Below are 16,708 nucleotides of genomic sequence, written 5' to 3' on the forward strand. Positions count from 1 at the left end.
AGAATAGCCTTGATTTTGGTAGTGGTAGTGGTGGTGGTGGTGACAGCAGTAGCAGCAGCAACTCTCTGAGAGTGTGTGTGTGTGTGTGTGTGTGTGTGTGTGTGTGTGTGTGTGTCTGGGCGCACACGTGTGCAATCTCACACGCACACACACACATGTATATATGTACACATCATCATCATCATCACTCTTATCTCCACTGGATGCCCTTCCTATCACTAATCACCTTACAGAGTGTACTTGGTACATTTTGTTGTAATACCAGCATGAAAGAGGTTGTCATGTCCTTGACAAGGGTGAAGGTCTCTCTCTCAGCTCCACATTATATCTGTTCATTTGCCAGTCATTCTACAGAGTGGACAGGGTGCGTTTTTATTATTTTATTGTGGCACCTGAATTAGTGAACCCTGTAGATTTAAAGTGTCCATATTACTTTTAAGATGTGTTCTTTCTTTCTATGACAGCAGTGTGACCAAGAAGATAAATAGAAGGGAGAACATTGACAGAAGAATAACTAGGGTGGATGGATGGAGAAAGCAAATGTGATGGGAGAGAGAGAATGGTAGATGGAGAGAGAGAGAGAGAGAGAGAGAGAGTAATGGATAGTAAAAGAAGTGGACATTGGTAAGAAAGTAATGGATGTCGATAATAGTAAGTGGTACAGCAGAAACATTGATTGGCAGTAACAGAAAGGGTGAGGTTAGAATATATGGGGTATGAGTAGATCTGATGCAATCCCTTATTCATAGGCCTTGTGATGGATGAGTGTGACAAAGTGATAGAAATGTTGGTGTGGGGTTGAATATGTGTAGGTTTAATAGTCTCCATTGTTACACAGGCAACATGGTACAATGAATAGATAAGAGTGAGTGATGAAGAAATGAATGATAGAGAGATGAGTGAGTATTGAACCGGTAGAAGACAATTTTGGTAGAGTTGACAGTGTGTATATCCATCCATCCATCCATCTATCCATCTTGTGTTTCCCAGTTTCTGTCACCAGCACCGTTTTTAACATGTTTCTCCATACTTGCACAGTTAGATGGCATTGTATGTTGGCAATCAACACCGTTTTTGAGAGTCTCCTTTGTAAAATGTAATATCCAAAAATCAGTCCTTACTGCTTTGTCCCACGTTCTCTTCAATCTGACCAGGCATTTCTCTGACAGTAGTTTAGTCTTGTTTTCTCTTCAACTTATTTATATTTTAGGTCTTGCTAAGAGTTGGTCTCTCAGTTCTAGATTTTATTTCTACATCTGGGATCTCTTCTGTAAATCTTCTAAAGAATCTGTTATAAAACTTAGATCAAACTCTTCTATTGTAGCTTGGAGGAGCATAATGATTAGGAGAAGGTTCAGGGCTGGATCATGCTGGATATCTACTTGAACACTAAATTTGCTACTAAACTCATTGCTAACTCTTCCATACATGGTCTATGCAGTCATTTGTGTACTCCTAACTTTCTCAGTGACCATGAATTAACAAAGCTTGGGACAGTCAAAGGCCTTCACTAGATCCTCGAAGATATTCCCCAAGTCAACAAAGGTTTATCTAGGTAAATAAAACCCAGATATCGGGGCCTGCTCTTTGTTTCCTGTACTATGAGAAGGCTTCAGTTGTATTTCTTTCTGGCATGAAGCTGAATTGCATCTCATCTAGATTTCTTTCTTAATCAATTGATCTATAAAACTTTCTTTAGCTTTTACATAATCTAGTCTAACAGTTTGATATGTCTGTATTTCCCTCTCTCTGGTGCATCTCCTTTGTCCCTGTAACAGATGATGACAATACTGCTGTGCTAGTCATTAGTTGTCACTTACCTGTGTCTTACTCCACTAGATATCTTAACATCTTGGTAATAATTCTTGGTGGGTAAGGTGCCTTCTCTACCTTCATATCATTAATCACCCCATCTACACAACTGAAATCAACTTGAGTGGCCAACCTCTCTGTTTGGTCTACATTTGCGTTCCCGTAGCTTAGCAGTTTTGCAGAAAAGACTGATTGAATAAGGGTCTCCATCAACTTTATTGATCTCTCCAATGTGAGATCTCGCTGTTTTTGAGAGGGTCACCAAAAGTCATGGGCACTCCCTGTTTTTCTGATTATCTGTGTATAGAACTGTCTATATCATCATCATCATCGTTTTAATGTTGACTTTTCCTAGATTGTATGGGTTGGTTGGGTTTTATTGAAGCAGACTTTCTATGCCTAGTTATCCTTCCTGTGACCAACCCATACTTGTTACCAAGCAAGGTAATATTTCCCCATGGTCGGTCAGACATGTTTTTGCAGAATATTGAAAATAACTGACATGGAGATACAAACACCCACACATTCACACACATACATACATACACACACATGATGGACTTGGCCCAGGACTACATTAGAAACACTTACTGAAGGTGCCACACAGTGGGACTGAACCTGAAACCATGTGGTTGGGAAGCAAACTTCTTAACCACACAGCCACACCAATTCAACAGATTTGAATTTCTAATCCATAACATTATCGTCCATCAAACTGTAAGTAGATACTACAGTGTAGTATAGGTTGCTGTACAATATCCATGACCAAAACTTAAACCTGTCAACAGTCCATTATACCAAGAGAAACACATTAAACTACCTATAGCCTAGCTAGCTGTGAGTAGATATCACAGTATAGCACAGTTCATTGTAGTCTGTCCAAGGGTATGACACTTCACTGTCAACAATTCATATCACCAGCTATTAGTAGATACCAGTGTGCTATAGTATTCTATCTGTTCATAGATATGCATCTATATGTCTTTTCTATTATGCATTTCTATATAAAATATATTATTTATTTTTATATATCTATTTTCTATTATTTATTTCATCAGGGCAAAGCGAACATGGATATTCAGAACGTCAACCTACAAACTGCTTTACACCTGGCTGTCGAGAGACAACACACACAGATTGTTCGTGTAAGTATATAAAGTATGTAAGCATGTGTGTGTGTGTACATATATATGTAAATAAAGCAGTCAACTTCACTAATTTTTTTGTGTAAGTGTGTATGTGTGTGTGTGTGTGTGTGTGTGTCTATATATATATATATATATATATATAATATGCACACACACAACAGTCAGTTTTCCTGCTCTGTCAGCTATTTACTTTAAACTTTTTTCTGTTCGTTATAACATCATTCATCACTGGGTCTTCAGAATTATTTGTGTTATGTCTTGTCAATAATGTTTATTTATTAATTCTTGGCCACCTGTCAACACGTCAGATCGTGTAGACTAAAACAACTGGTTATTTTTCACCCTTTTATTTTTTATTTTGTTAGATAAAGAAATCATTGAGAGTGAAAGATGTCAGTTGTCTCAACCAACCAAAGAAAATGTGTTTTTTTGTGAATGACAGTGTTTTATGCTGATGCTTGTTATGCACATAATTTTGTTAAAATGGTTTTGAAAATACATCCAAATAGATGCCAGACTTGGAGTGGATGTTGACCAACTGGATGAATTGATGCAGGTGTCAGTCCCTGGTCATCCTTGATCAAGCAGCCCTAGTAATTAGGTCCAGTGTTCTTCTTAAATCATAGCAGAGGAGAACTAGCTGAAGTTGTGTCCAAGACTAAGAGGAAGTCAGTGCCTTACAGTTTTGGCTGTTAGCTTATGTCATTGGACGGTGGTACATGAGATATGTAACTGATTATAGTTGTGGGTACCCAAAGTGAATGAGAAGATTCCGCAGAGGAGAATGGGAATTACTGGTCATTGTGTCAGGCACCCAGCAGGATTTGTGTGTCTTATGGCAGTCAATTGAAGGAAGAACATACAGAAGAAAATGTCTACCTTGTGTGAACAACTTGCTTGAAAACAGTGAAATGGCAAATGTTGAAGAATTAAGAACAACATGTACGGGGGACCATGATGGATGGTGTGCTCGAATAAAATCATTAAAGCTTCCAGGAGAACGGCCAAACTAACTAAACTATAGTTGAGGGTCATGAAATTGTATAACATGAAATCTACTTGTTGAATAGTTACTGTAGTCATTTCTGAGTTCTCTTGGTTAAGGGGAGATAATTTTACACTTCAGAAAAATATAGATTTCTTTATATTAGTTCTGTCACAAATTTGTAGTGGTCGGTGAGAGAATTATGATCTGAAAACCTAGATATCATACATGTACTGAATTCCACTTTTCTACCAGAAATGTGTATTTTCTTGATCTCTCTTTCTCTCTCTCTCTCTTTCTTTCTCTCTCTCTCTCTCTCTCTCTCATATCTTCATATTCCATCTCTGTTAATAGAAGGCATGCAAATGTCTAGATATAGCTAAACAAATGCAAAGACAGTCTTAAGTAGTGAGAGAGTGTTGCTAATTTAATGTATGTGTTTTTGTATGTTGGACAGTTTCAAAAGGAAGATGAGACCATGTAATAAGCATAAAATTTATTTTGCTTAACTTGAAATGGAATTTTTATGCTGTTGGTCCTTCAAGTTTTATGCTTTCTCTTGCACACACACACACACACACACACACTGTGATGCATGCTGTTAATTACACAGATTTGCAAATAATAGACTCAGTGTGCATTTGTGTATGTGTGTGTGTGTGTGTTTAAATGCGCTGGTATGTGTGTGTTTATAATAAAAACTTGCAGACATTTAGATATGAAACCTGCAGTGCTTGTAACAAGCTTTGGAACATCTGGCAATTAAGTATTTCAAAGTCAATAAGGCTGACCTTTTTCAGGGTGCGTGTAAGAAGCATTCTTCCTCTTGGAGTTGAAACATGGACTTTGAAGAAGGATCTTGGAGATTGGCATGATGAAATGTACACCGGGTTTCTCAGAAGGCTCAAAATATCCTATGGCATGAGCACAAAGACAAAGGGGAGATTTATGGACACATTCTTCTACTATAGTCATGGGCCAACTACTGCTTTATGAATGTCTTTACTGGATGGAAACTGTGCAGAAGCCTATCATGTGTTTGTATGTGCACATGCATATGTCTTTGTGGATGATGAAGAAAGTTTAGTCTTTATTTGATGCTCTTCATTACACTTTTTTTTAGCTTAATTAGCCAAATTCGTGTCATTGACTCTCTTGAGTTATTTCCCTTCTTTGCATTTTTTGATTATGCAAATTACACTTGGCAAAAAAGATATTTAATTCTTTTTCTCAATTAAGGGGGATGATGAGATATATTTAGAAAGTAAATTAAATTTATTTATTCATTAGCATGATTAACTAAATATATTTGGAAATGTTTTAAATTTTGTGCTGTGATGTGGCATATTTATAATATTGATTTATAAAATTTGTACTCTTATTTTATTTTATTATCTTTTTTATGCCCAGTTACTTGTTCGGGAAAAATGTAACCTGAATGTTCCGGATAAAGATGGTGATACGCCACTCCATGAGGCATTACGCCATCATACACTTTCACAACTTCGACAACTTCAAGATATGCAAGATGTTAGCAGGGTAAGGAATTACCATCTAACTACTTTGATGTTGAACCAAACATTTGCAGTTTTGCAGAAAACCTCATTAAGGATTCCAACATTTTTTTTCTCTAATCTTTTGTACTAACACTTTATTTTTGTTGTGAATCTGACAGAAGGCGAGGCATTGCTAATAAAATATTTTAATTTGTTTCCAGATGTTTCTCTAACACTGGTCTTTACCTGTTGTCTTCCTCCATCACTAGTCTGTTTCAAATGTCAGTGATTTCGCAGATATTCATCATCAAAGCAATTATGATGTTCCTTCGTTGTAGTCCACATATCAGCTCCATAGAGAAGAATACTCCCTCCATATGCCCGGAAGAAGACCAGCCTTGATGACTTTAAAATAGTTGATTGGCAGATGTGAAACTTGTTACAAACCTCTGAGGCTTCTTCCTTGTGTGTCAGTAAGTCTTGTCTTATGGATAGCAACCTAGGGCCCAAAACCAAAGAGGAAACCTATGAATGCATTCCACCAATCTCTGCTATTACTGTTCAACATAGAGTAGGCTTTACTGGACACTGCTATCATACAGAACACCAAGGCATATTAGATGTTATATTTTAGAAATTTCCACACCCCTAATAGAGGATGAAGACCACTCAAATACATGGGGCTTGGTGGAGACATACAACATAAAATTGAGGAAATGGGTGACACAATGGGTAATTAAAATGAACTCTGGAACTGACAGTAACTAATCTGAATTCTGGAGTTGAGGGTAACTAGTCACTCTCTGGAGTTGAGCAGAGGGTTGTTAATCTGGGCCCTGGGAGTGAGGGTAAGCATATAGATTTTGGAGGTGAGGGTAACTCGTCTATGGCTGAAGGTAACTAATCTGATGTCTAGGAGTAGGGGTAACTAGTCTGGTCTCTGGAGTTGAGGGTAACTATTCTAGTCCCAAGGATTGAGGGTGACTACTTTGGTTTGTGCAGTTGTAGGTAACTAATCTGACCTTTAAAATTGAGGGCAACTAGTATGGCGTCTGGTGTTGAAGGAAGTGAGTTTGCCATCTTAGCCTTTGTCAGTGATGTTATTGTTGCTAGGCTTCAGGTATGGGGATGGCAACGTTGTCTTCTGGTGAGTTAATATGATGACTACAGAGTAATAATTTGAAGTGAAGCTGAGAGTTTTCTATAACTATCCTGATCTGTTAGCATGGTTGTTAACTTTCAAATGCTTGATTTTGTATGACTTTGTTCCAGTACTTCACATTTCATTCCAAACTAACATAAACATAACCTGAGACTGTATTTCGCTGCCTTTCAATCATATATTGCTAACCTCATCATTTAGGTCATTATAATAGACACATTTTATAATAGACTCTTTGGTTTATCAGTCATAGGTTCTTGCACCTCACAGGAAATGAAAGCAGTGAAAGTTGTAAGTCTGCCAGGGAGTGCTGTGTAGATTGTACTGTGCTTGGTAGTCGTTTGGTTCATCTGGTTGTGGAAATGTCTTATCTTGACATAATAACATTGTTACTTGTTACACAATGAAAAGCGTTGTACTAGAAAAGGAAGTAACAGAGGCCTGAAGCTTATGGACTATGAGTTGAGAGAGAGAGAGAGAGAGAGAGAGAGAGAGAGAGAGAGTGTGTGTGTGAGTCATAGTAAAGTTAGAAGAAAGTTAGTAGGTTAGATATAATGCAGTGTTGATTTGAAACACTGATGCCATATGAAGCAGCTGCAGTAGTTGTTTGTTATTTTAGGCAAAGAACGAATTGCACTTCTTTGAATTTGTCTTAGAGAACAGCTTCTAGTAAATGCCATAATGTATAGTTGGGTGAAGAATGAAGAAGCTGGAGTTAAATAAAAGACTGTAAAGACAGTTCAGTGTGTGTAGGAAGATATTGCCAACAAGATCAAGATCAGCAGTGATTTTTTCACGTCTTCATAGTCTTTGAAGCATTAAATCTGGAGTTGAAGGTCAGAATATTTAGGAACTTTTATTGTTCACTGATGATCTGATTCTTGTAGGAATTTTTGAAGAACTGCAGAAAATGTTCCAAACTCGAGACTGGGTTATAAAACATAACAAAACAACTAGCTTTCAGTTCTGTGTACTTGATGTGTATTGCCAGTGTATAGGAAGTCAGTGTTGTGTTCTGTACACGTGTAAGAAGCTAGTTTTGTGTACTGCATGTGTATAAGGAGTCAATGCTATGTACTGTATGCGTGCAGAGAATCAGTACTGCATGTGGCTAGGAAGTTAGTTCTGTGTACCACAATGTGTGTAGAGAGTCACTTTTATTTTATGTGCTATACATGTCTAGAGAATCAGTATTCATCATTATCATCATCATTATCATCATTATTTAATGTCCACCTTCCATGCTGGCATGGGTTGGACGGTTTGACAGGAGCCTGTACCAGACTTTGGTGTCTGTTTTGGCAGGGTTCTTATGGCTGGACGCCCTTCCTAACACCGACCACCCAACAGGGAATCTGCTTGTAATGTATGACTCTGTAAAGTGTGTGGTGTTTGTGTTTAGGGAGTTAGTGTTGTACACACAAAGGCAAGAAGTTGAGATCAAAACTAGTTACAAAAATGTTTCTCTTCTGAACAAAGAATAGACATGTGTGAAGTATGTGATGCTGCAAAGATAAGTGTTGAATGCAGGTCTAATGGAGGTTCAACAGACTTAAGTATGGTGTGTTGGATAAGTGGGCCATCAGTGGCAGAATTAGTAGAGCTTTGGAGAAAAATACTTTGTGCTATTATATTGCGTCTCCTTATGTTCTGGGTTCAAATCTTAACTGGTATTTATTTTAATAAGTATCAGTTTACAATATTATGGCCTTACACTCTTGAGAGTGGTGCTCCTGCATAGTCAGAGTCGAGTGACTGAAACTGAAGAATTACGGTAACTGTCATGAAAGATGGATGATGACAATAAAAAAACTAAAAAAAAAAAGAAAAGTGTTGTACATGAAAGACTGTGTGTGAGTGTTTGTGTGAGAAGAAAGAGATGTGATGGGAGTTTAGTGAGTGAGAAGATACTGATGGTGAGAGATAACTGTGGCAGGGTTACAGAAGTAGTTTGATACAAAAAAGTCGGGCCTTACAAATATTGCAGGAGTGTGAAAAGAATGACAATATAATGCACTACAGACCCAGCCAACCCACCCACAAGATAAAAAGGACAAATTATATCATTATTGTTATCATTATCATTATATTTATTGTGATTGTTACTGTTGTTATCTGTATTATTATTATTATTATTATTATTATTATTTTTAGTAATTACTGTGGCTTTTATTTAATTTCTCTAATTTACTACTTTCAATTCCATTCTTTCCTTGAGTCCATCACTAATCTAGAGAAATTGCTAATCTTTTCTTTTTTTTTTTTTTCCTACTAAAATAAGAAAATATTGCCTAAATGCAGCATGCTGTGACTTTGGTGACTTTTTTGTCTAAGATTTCAGCAACAAAACTACTAAAATGTTTCATAACTCTACCAAACACAATGAAGACAGTGTGGTTTATTTGGCGTGGCACTTCTTTTGTTTCATTTGCTTCAAAGTATCATGATATTTTCTTACATATTCTAAAATATATTTTATTTTTCTTGGAAAATTTTATTACAAAAAAAAAAAAATAAATAAAATAAATGAAAATAAAATAACTTCTGTTTGCAATCACAGAACAAAAGCCTTGTGTTCAAACCTGCCAAAACTACATACAGCAGTGAAAATATATTCTAATGCCAATACCAAGTATTACTCAACAGTGATTTCATTTAAAAGAATACATTATAAATATACTTCAAAACCCTATATCACTCCCCAAACTGCAACAGGTCACATGTTTCTTTTACTAACAGGTCATCTTTTCTTTTCTGATCATTAAATGTGAAACTGGAGAAGCTAGCTCTGTATTTCCTGATGATTAGAATTATTGATTTTAAGTATGTCTGTATTGTTTTTCTTTTATTCCAAATGAAATCTTTAAGTTCTACTTTGTAGTGGTGCCTAGAATATCTATATTCACTGTGCGTTTGGCCTAAATTGACACAACCTTTGTTGTAGGATTGTAAGCTCGTACCAAAGATACCTGATAGAAAAGTAAAGCAAAATGTCTTGAAGACTTTTATGATCCAAGATATTTGTGAGCCAAAAGAAAGAATGAGCAAAATTTCTTGTATTCTAGGCTGTGGAACCATTTGGGGGGATGACTTCCATTGGCAACAACCCTGAGACTGATGCCAACTCCCAGCAAAATGCAGTTTGGAAAAGAACTACTGTAAGGGTTTATTTTCTGCACCACAGTCACTGCCAGCTGCTGCCGTCTTTGCTTTTTTGCTTTCTTTGTCTTCATTTTCTCCTGTCTCTCCATCTCCATCATCTTCCATCTTTGCCCTGCCATACAACCCCTCTTTTATCATCTCTTACCACCTCCAGTTATTGATGGTCTGCTACTTCAACTATTGTCTTACTAACTGTTCTGGCACTTGGTCTGTTGCAGTAGCACCCGGTATGCTGTCGTCGTTGTTGTTGTTGTTGTTGCAGCTCCTGTAGTAGCACCTAGTCTGTTGTTACTGTTGTGGTAGCGACTGCTATGTTGCCACTGAGGTAGCCATAATTGGTCTGTTAGCACAGATCACCTACATCTTTCATTGCAGCTGTTACACTTACTACAGCGACTGCAGCCATACCTGGTCTGTTGCAGCTCTTACAGCTAACCTGGCCTGTTGTTGTAACTGCTGCTGCTGCACTACCACTTGTGTTTTTTATTTGAAAGCTTTTCCTATTCTTGTTCACCCTCCCGTCTCTTCAATTGTAAACACTGCAGTTTTACTTGAACCGTCCACAACTATATTAACCACTCCAACACTACTATCACTGTTTGAAGTCTTTTAAAAACATTTCCATTTATTTTCCTAATTAATTAGCCAGAGGGAGAGGAATAGAATCCATAAGGCAGGCCATCTCCTTTGTGAAATGGATAAGGTCAGTGTTCAGATTGAACTTCAGTAGGTGAGGATAGAAGAGAATAAAGAATTTAATATAAGATTTGAGTGAAGGAGAGAGACAGTTGTGTCGGCTGTGTTGGGGCAGATGATGTATAAAGTGCACTAGTTCAAAAGAGAAAAAGGCTCCTTTAGGAGCAGTGAAAGAAGCTGAGGGAGCCGACAACAGGTTTGTGACTCGGTGGTTAAAGCATATTGACATATGATTCTTTTAATTCATTTCAGTTCAGTCAGTTGAATGGCTTTTTGGTCAAGGATATTTTTGTATGTTGTCACCAATATGGAAGCAGTACTATATTGTGGGTTCCTTGTGCACTTTGTAGAGATTTGGTAACTGATCGGGATGGAAATATTTCTTGCCACAAAGAGGAAACTTAGTTTGGGATACAGTTTCAACAACAAAGCTGTTTAGCGCCTGACCAGTCCTGATCTGGCAGATCAAACATTTCTCTATCTGATTATCCCGACTACATTATCCAATGTCTTCTCTTTGAAGACAGCAAGGGTATGACTTGACTATTGTTTTCAAGACTCGTGTACTTGGAGAAAATGGAAGGTCTGGTCTGTTGTATTTATGTCTGGATGATAGTTGTGTTAAGGAAAAGTATTGAATGGATTCATCTGCATAGGATTATGTTGGTTAGAATTGACAGCAATTGGCTTAATGTACAGAAACAAGAGTGGGAGAGACATTACTGAACTTTGGGGTACACTAGAGTTGAAAGACTGGGCTAGAGAGAAGTAAGCTTGTTGGCACATAATGTAATTGTATTGTTTAATAAAAAGCTTCTGGTTTATGAAATGTGTGGTGATGGGAGCCCAAAGGTGGTCAGTTTAGTTAAATAGACTTTTCATTCTCAAGAGTGACAGACCACTGGTATGTAACATAGCACAGCAAACTCTGATAGATCTGGTTTAACTAGAAACTATAATGGTGGTCATTGAGAATAGGGAGAGAGAGAGAGACTGCAGCTAATGAAAACAGTTGTTCACTACGGCTTCTACAACCCTTGAAATGTTGGAAGTGAGAGTGATAGCTTGGTTGTTGGTAGGAACCTCATAGAGGTGGCTGTTCCTTTTGGGAAGGGAATATTTCTTTTATTTAAAGTATTTTCTAAAATTTTATTTGCTTATTTGTAATTATGTTTGTTGTATTAAAGTTTTACTAAATTCATTTAAATCCCCAAAACAGACCAGGTGATAGATAATTCATATTATAATTATGAATAATTTTTGGTATATGCAGTCCATTTGTTTAATTGTACATCATTTGCTGTTGTTATTTCACCACTCTGAACTTAGTTTCCATATTGTCTTATAGTGATATCGGATTCTGTCCATTAGTTTGCCTGCAATCATTACTCTTGAGCTGTATATGCGACTATTTATTTTTTGCTTAGGAGTCCAGGTGGAGGGTAAAGTTAGACACAAGGATCCAGGTCTGAGAGGGTTAAGTTTAGCAAATATAGTGGTTAATTATTAAACCAATATGACACTTACTTGATTATATTAATCAGCAGAGTATGAGCTCAGCAAAATAGCGCTTATTGTACGATGTTGACCAGACTGTCAAATGATGGCCTCATGAGACAAAAATGGTGTGAAGCATAGTGAGATGTGTCCAAAGTTTGCATCTTTTTTATGTAACTGTCCATAGAGTTTAGGTTACAATAAAACAGTGTTGATGAATATCAGTTTCAAATTTTGGCACAAGGCCTGCAAGTTTCAGGGAGTGGGGTAAATCGATTACATTGACCCCAGTGCTTAACTGGTACTTATTTTTATTGACCCTGAAAGAACGAAAAGTAAAGTCAATCTTGGCAGAATTTGAACTCAGAATGTAAAAATGGATGGAATACTGCTAAGCATTTTGCCCGGCTTGTTAATGATTTTGCCAGAATAGTCTGTTGCTGAGTCCAGTCTTTTGCTAGTGAATAATCACAAATGTTCTCATGTTAGAAATAAAGAAATTGTTAGTTCAATCTGGAAAATAGAATGAGAGGCATAGAATTTTCAAAGGAATGTATGGTATAAAATTTTCTAGCATGTTCACTAATTCTTAGAAAGTGTGGCTTTACAACAAATTAAATGAAGTTCAAATATAGAAGTTTGTTGCCACTGCAGCCTCATTAAATTTTCAATCATTAAAAGTCAGTCTAATTATATGTTGTTTTCTCTTTTGTTGTTGTTGTTTCACCATTATTAACATAATTATTGTCTCATTAAATCAGTCCTCTCTTCAATAACTTCATTATGTCAATACTACATGACTCCCACCACGACTTAAGAGCCATGGGTCATACTTTGTCTTCATCTTCTCTTTTGAGGTTTGGTGTTGAAGCAGATCTGACCATCATAATGGATTGATCTTGACTCAACACATAACACTAATTTTGAGTGTGTGTGTGTGTGTGTGTGTGTGTGTGTCTTTTCTCTGAAGAATAACAACTTAGGTGACCTTGACAGAACAACAAATCAACTAGTGTAAGGTATTGCCTGTGAGCTCGTAGAAGACCAACTGCGTGCGAGGACTAGTTATTGAACTAATCGGCAGAAAAGGGACTTCCCGTGAAATGGATAACAAGACCTGGGCTTTAGGGGTGGATTGTTCTTTCTCCCATTTGTAAATGTTTGACACACAATAAGCAACAGTTTGACAAATCACTGTCTGTCGTTATTTTATGTATAGTTTAACTAATGCTATACTAGCATCATTGCAACCAGAACACCCTGTTCTCTCTCTCTCTCTCTCTTTCTGTATCTACACGTACACACACACACACACATCACATACATCACTGTATTGACCAGACTATCAGAGGTTATATATCACTGGTCACAATGCACTTCCAATTCTCTCTTGATTGTGCCATTGTATTCCATTTTGGCCCAAATCGTTTAACTGAATCATCTTCCCATAACCATAGAGGCTTTCTGAGTGGCCTTTTCCAACCTCTTGGATACCACTTTGCCTCTGCATGGGTCCACCTGTTGTCTGTGAACCTTGCAATATGTCCAGCCTAGCAGAATTTATGCTTTCAGTATTCTGTGATTACGTCATTCACTCTCCTCTCTTCTCATATACCTTTTGCCTATATATATATATATATATATATATATATATATATATATATATATGTATGTATATATATATAAACAATAAAGCAAGCCACCACATCAAAGTGGCAGTTGAATGTTACTATTAGTAACCATCAACTGCCACTTTGATATGGTGTTGTGTTGTAATGAGGATACTAGAATTGGCAGTTTTTCATTATTTCTATATTCTCTTGGACAGCAGACAAGGAAAAACCTTTTTCAATTATGCTTATCTTCAGTGAAATATGTGGGAGACCAGGTGACATTGAAAACGATATTTTTTTGTTAGGCTGGGTGGCCGGTGCAGTTGGTGGTGTTGCTGATGCAATTAATCAATGTGCATGTGGTGCAACAATGTTTTTAAACAACACCTACACCCCAGGTGTTTATTATTAGTTGCACCGATGTACTAGAAAACAAGATAGTTTCATGTCTAACTGACCCTGATGCTGCTGTTGATGATGATGATGATGATGATGGTGCTGATGCTATAATGACTCATGGATGAATTGGTTGGTTGGAGAGTGGGAGAAGAAGTGGTTTATGGCAAACATCTGTTTTTTATTGATGACAGTGTGAGAGAGAGAGAGAGAGAGAGAGAGAGAGAGAGAGAGAGGTGAAGGGTGGGGAGTGGGGACTGACAGGGCAGTGTGACATGGACATTTAATGTAAAGATGCTAAAAATACATGTAGACAAGCAAGAAGAATGGAATGTAGTGGAGGATGTTAGAACTTGATGAGTCTGGAAGTAGAGGCATCACATGTTTGTTGTTTATCTCTAGTCCAGTCTTGATCCAGAAAACCTTCAATTGAAGACATGGTCATCCAGGAATACGTTGTTAGCCAATACCCAGTGTATCTCTTCTTCTCTTAAAGTGAATAGGATGTCATTTGAGGAAGAGTTGGTTGCTGTTTCTAGCATTGTGCATGGTGGTGTAGAAGGTGTATTCACTTGTGTGGTTGTTTTTGTTAGTTACTTATGAAGTGAGGTGAGGAGAGAGGTGTTGAAGATGTTTGGAGGAGGCTGGTGATGCAGTTTGTAACTGAGGTGGATCTTTGAGTTGGATGAATGTCAAGTTGTTAGGAGTGGGAGTTGGTGGTGGAGGTGGTAGCTAAACCCTGAGAAATTAGTGCTCACTGTTGCATCAGTGAAGTTTTAAAAAAATATGTCTGGAGACTGGGGACATGAAGTTGTTCAGTACACAACATCTGTGAAGACTTGAACAACTCTGTTGTGATGATGATGATGATGATGGTGGTGGTGGTGGTGGTGATGGCGATGGTGGTGGTGTTCATGGTGACGATGGTGGTAGTGATGGTGGTGGTGATGATGATGGTCTGATGATGGTAGTCATGGTGATGATGATGGTAATGGCAGTGGTGGTGGTGGTGCTGCTGCTGATAGTGATGATGGTGGTGGTGGTGGTGGGGATGCTGATAGTGGTAATGGTGATGGTGGTGGTGATGATGATTGTATGATGGTGTGACTGATGATCATGATGTTATGATGGTGGTGGAAATGGTTATGTGCTGATGGTATTGCAATGTTGATGATGAGATGATGGTAATGGTTGTTAAGGTGATATGGTAAAGATTGGCGATAATGATGATGATGATGATGATGAGGGTGATGGTGATGATGATGATGATGATGATACTGAAGGTGATAACAACAAATCTTGTATTTTTTTTTTTCTAATGTATTTTCTGGCATACAAGTCAAATTCTTCAGACCAAAATTTACATCCGAAAAAGGTAGGTCAACTTATGCCACAAAGATGGTTTTGGAGGACCAGAAGTTCCATGTGAAATGCAGCAGGATTTGGAAAGATAATGATGATGTTTGAATGTTTACACAATATACAACATTGATTTGTATGCTGGAAAATACAGAAATGGTTTCAGTGTCCTCTAAGATATATCTATGAATATCTTATAAATAAAATATATGTTTGTTAGTCTGTCTGTATGCCTGTCTGTCTGTATGCCTGTCTGTTTGTATGTTAGAGAAAATAGTTTCATGGCCTTGTGGTTAGGGTGTTGGGCTTATGATCATAAGCCCATGGGTTCAATTCCTAAACTGGGTGGCCCATTGTGTCTTTGAGCAAGGCACTTTATTCCACATTATTCCATTCTATTCTGCTGAAATGAATACCAGCTGAGTGTTGGTGAAGACCCTTTCCTTTCCAGCTGTCACATCCGTGGACATTTCACTGAATCAAGAATGGGAGGGCTGAGAGGGTATCTACACTCTTGACTCTGTAAATACTTAAAGCAATTAGTAAAAACATGGTTGTTTCAAAAGTTTGGTAGCCAGAGTAAGCACGGGTTGGAGACAGTTCGAGGAGCTGCTACCATGGCTGGCAACAAAGGTGTTTTTTTCCTCTGCAGAATGAAGGCAGATTGTATGATGCTTGTGTTGGAACTGCAATGCTGCATGGCACTGAGACATGGACCTTGAACATAGAGGACTTCAGAAGACTGGAAAGAAATGAAGCGAGCATGCTCTGTTGGATGTGTAGTGTGGGTGGGCATGAAAGAATTAGTACGAAGGTGTTCAAGAAAGAAGACTGTGTTGGTATGGATGAGGACAGCTGTATAAAGCAGTGTCAGTCACTTATTGTGAATGAAGCTTGCAGAAGAGAGAGACCCAGGAAGTCCTGGAACAAAGTGGTGAAAGCTGACCTCAGAACCCTGACCCTCACAGAGGGGACAAAGGGATGTCTGGCAATACATGGTTTTCGAGATGACCTGCTCATTGCGACAAAACTGGAAGCCTTATACGTGTATGTGCTCAGACGGGTGCTTCACCCAATCTCCTCCTCCTCCTCCTTGTTTCACTCCCCTTTACTGTCTCTCCCACTGCAACTCCTCCTCGATACCACTTTGTTTTTCTCTTGTTACCCAGAACCATTTCACCCATTTGCCATTCTTTATCCATTTGTCCTCTACACATCCACGCATTACAATGATCACCCCCACTGGACTACCAAATTATCTCCCACCTCATGCACTGCACTCTTTCCCTTTCCTGAAGCCTACCCAACCATGCCATTCTCTCTCTCATCCTCTCTCTCTCTCTCTCTCTCATCCTCTCTCTCTCTCTCTCTCTCATCCTCTC

The 16,708-nt window shown here is 38.0% G+C and overlaps 1 protein-coding gene across 2 annotated transcripts in view; it reads left to right on the forward strand.

The window, feature by feature from the left end:
* LOC106881552 (E3 ubiquitin-protein ligase MIB1) overlaps positions 1-16,708 on the forward strand; it is a 136,932-nt gene that overhangs the window by 113,161 nt on the left and 7,063 nt on the right. The window contains exons 15-17 of one of the 2 annotated variants that reach the window (XM_014931984.2): positions 2,871-2,957; positions 5,356-5,484; positions 9,669-9,761. In XM_014931984.2, coding sequence (XP_014787470.1) covers positions 2,871-2,957; positions 5,356-5,484; positions 9,669-9,761 — 309 coding nt within the window. The remainder of the gene's footprint in view (positions 1-2,870; positions 2,958-5,355; positions 5,485-9,668; positions 9,762-16,708) is intronic. The other variant, XM_014931985.2, reaches the window with a different exon arrangement.

Source organism: Octopus bimaculoides, chromosome 13 (assembly GCF_001194135.2).
Source record: "Octopus bimaculoides isolate UCB-OBI-ISO-001 chromosome 13, ASM119413v2, whole genome shotgun sequence".
Lineage (NCBI taxonomy): Eukaryota > Metazoa > Mollusca > Cephalopoda > Octopoda > Octopodidae > Octopus > Octopus bimaculoides.